The sequence below is a fragment of the Phytophthora parasitica genome (genome assembly GCF_000247585.1).
Source record: "Phytophthora parasitica INRA-310 unplaced genomic scaffold supercont2.17, whole genome shotgun sequence".
NCBI classification, from domain to species: Eukaryota; Oomycota; class Peronosporomycetes; order Peronosporales; family Peronosporaceae; genus Phytophthora; species Phytophthora nicotianae.
This window is the reverse complement of record NW_008649003.1, coordinates 800,221-800,732: the sequence shown is the minus strand read 5'-3', so window position 1 is coordinate 800,732 and position 512 is coordinate 800,221. Positions and strand designations below refer to the sequence as shown.

The window sequence follows — 512 nt, the reverse complement described above, 5'->3', positions numbered from 1 at the left end:
CTGTACACGCTGATCGACGCCAAGTCGAGTGGTACTTCGCGATTTAAAGTCGCTGCAAGCGGGTTAACCACGATTGTTGGCAGTGGCAGCGGCGGCGCCAGTATCTCCGACAGCGCCGCAGACTTGACCAGTACACTCTCCGTCTCCAATACCGCTGCCTCAGGATTCACAGGTTCGTTGCTGTATATGAGTGCGACGGCCTCCGACAAGCTCTACACGTTCATCAACAGTGAAGCAAGTGGCACTTCCGTGTTCAAGGTGGATGCGACCGGGTTGACCACGATCGCGGGCCAAGGGAGCGGTGGCGCCAGTATCTCGGATAACGCTGCCGCCACCGATACGCTCAAAGTTTCCAGCAGAATCTCCACAGGCTTCACGGGAACGCTGTTGTCCTTGAACGCAGTGTCCACCACCAAGCTGTACACGCTGATCGACGCCAAGTCGAGTGGTACTTCGCGATTTAAAGTCGCTGCAAGCGGGTTAACCACGATTGTTGGCAGTGGCAGCGGCGG

The 512-nt window shown here is 57.2% G+C and overlaps 1 protein-coding gene across 1 annotated transcript in view; it reads left to right on the top strand.

The window, feature by feature from the left end:
- Window positions 1–430, top strand: part of PPTG_22492 (hypothetical protein) — a gene marked incomplete at its 3' end in the record, with an annotated part of 3,370 nt that extends 2,940 nt beyond the window's left edge. The window contains exons 7-8 of the mRNA XM_008904344.1: window positions 3–348; window positions 404–430. Of these exons, the coding sequence (XP_008902592.1) occupies window positions 3–348; window positions 404–430 (373 nt within the window). The remainder of the gene's footprint in view (window positions 1–2; window positions 349–403) is intronic.
- Between the last annotated feature and the right edge of the window lie 82 nt (window positions 431–512).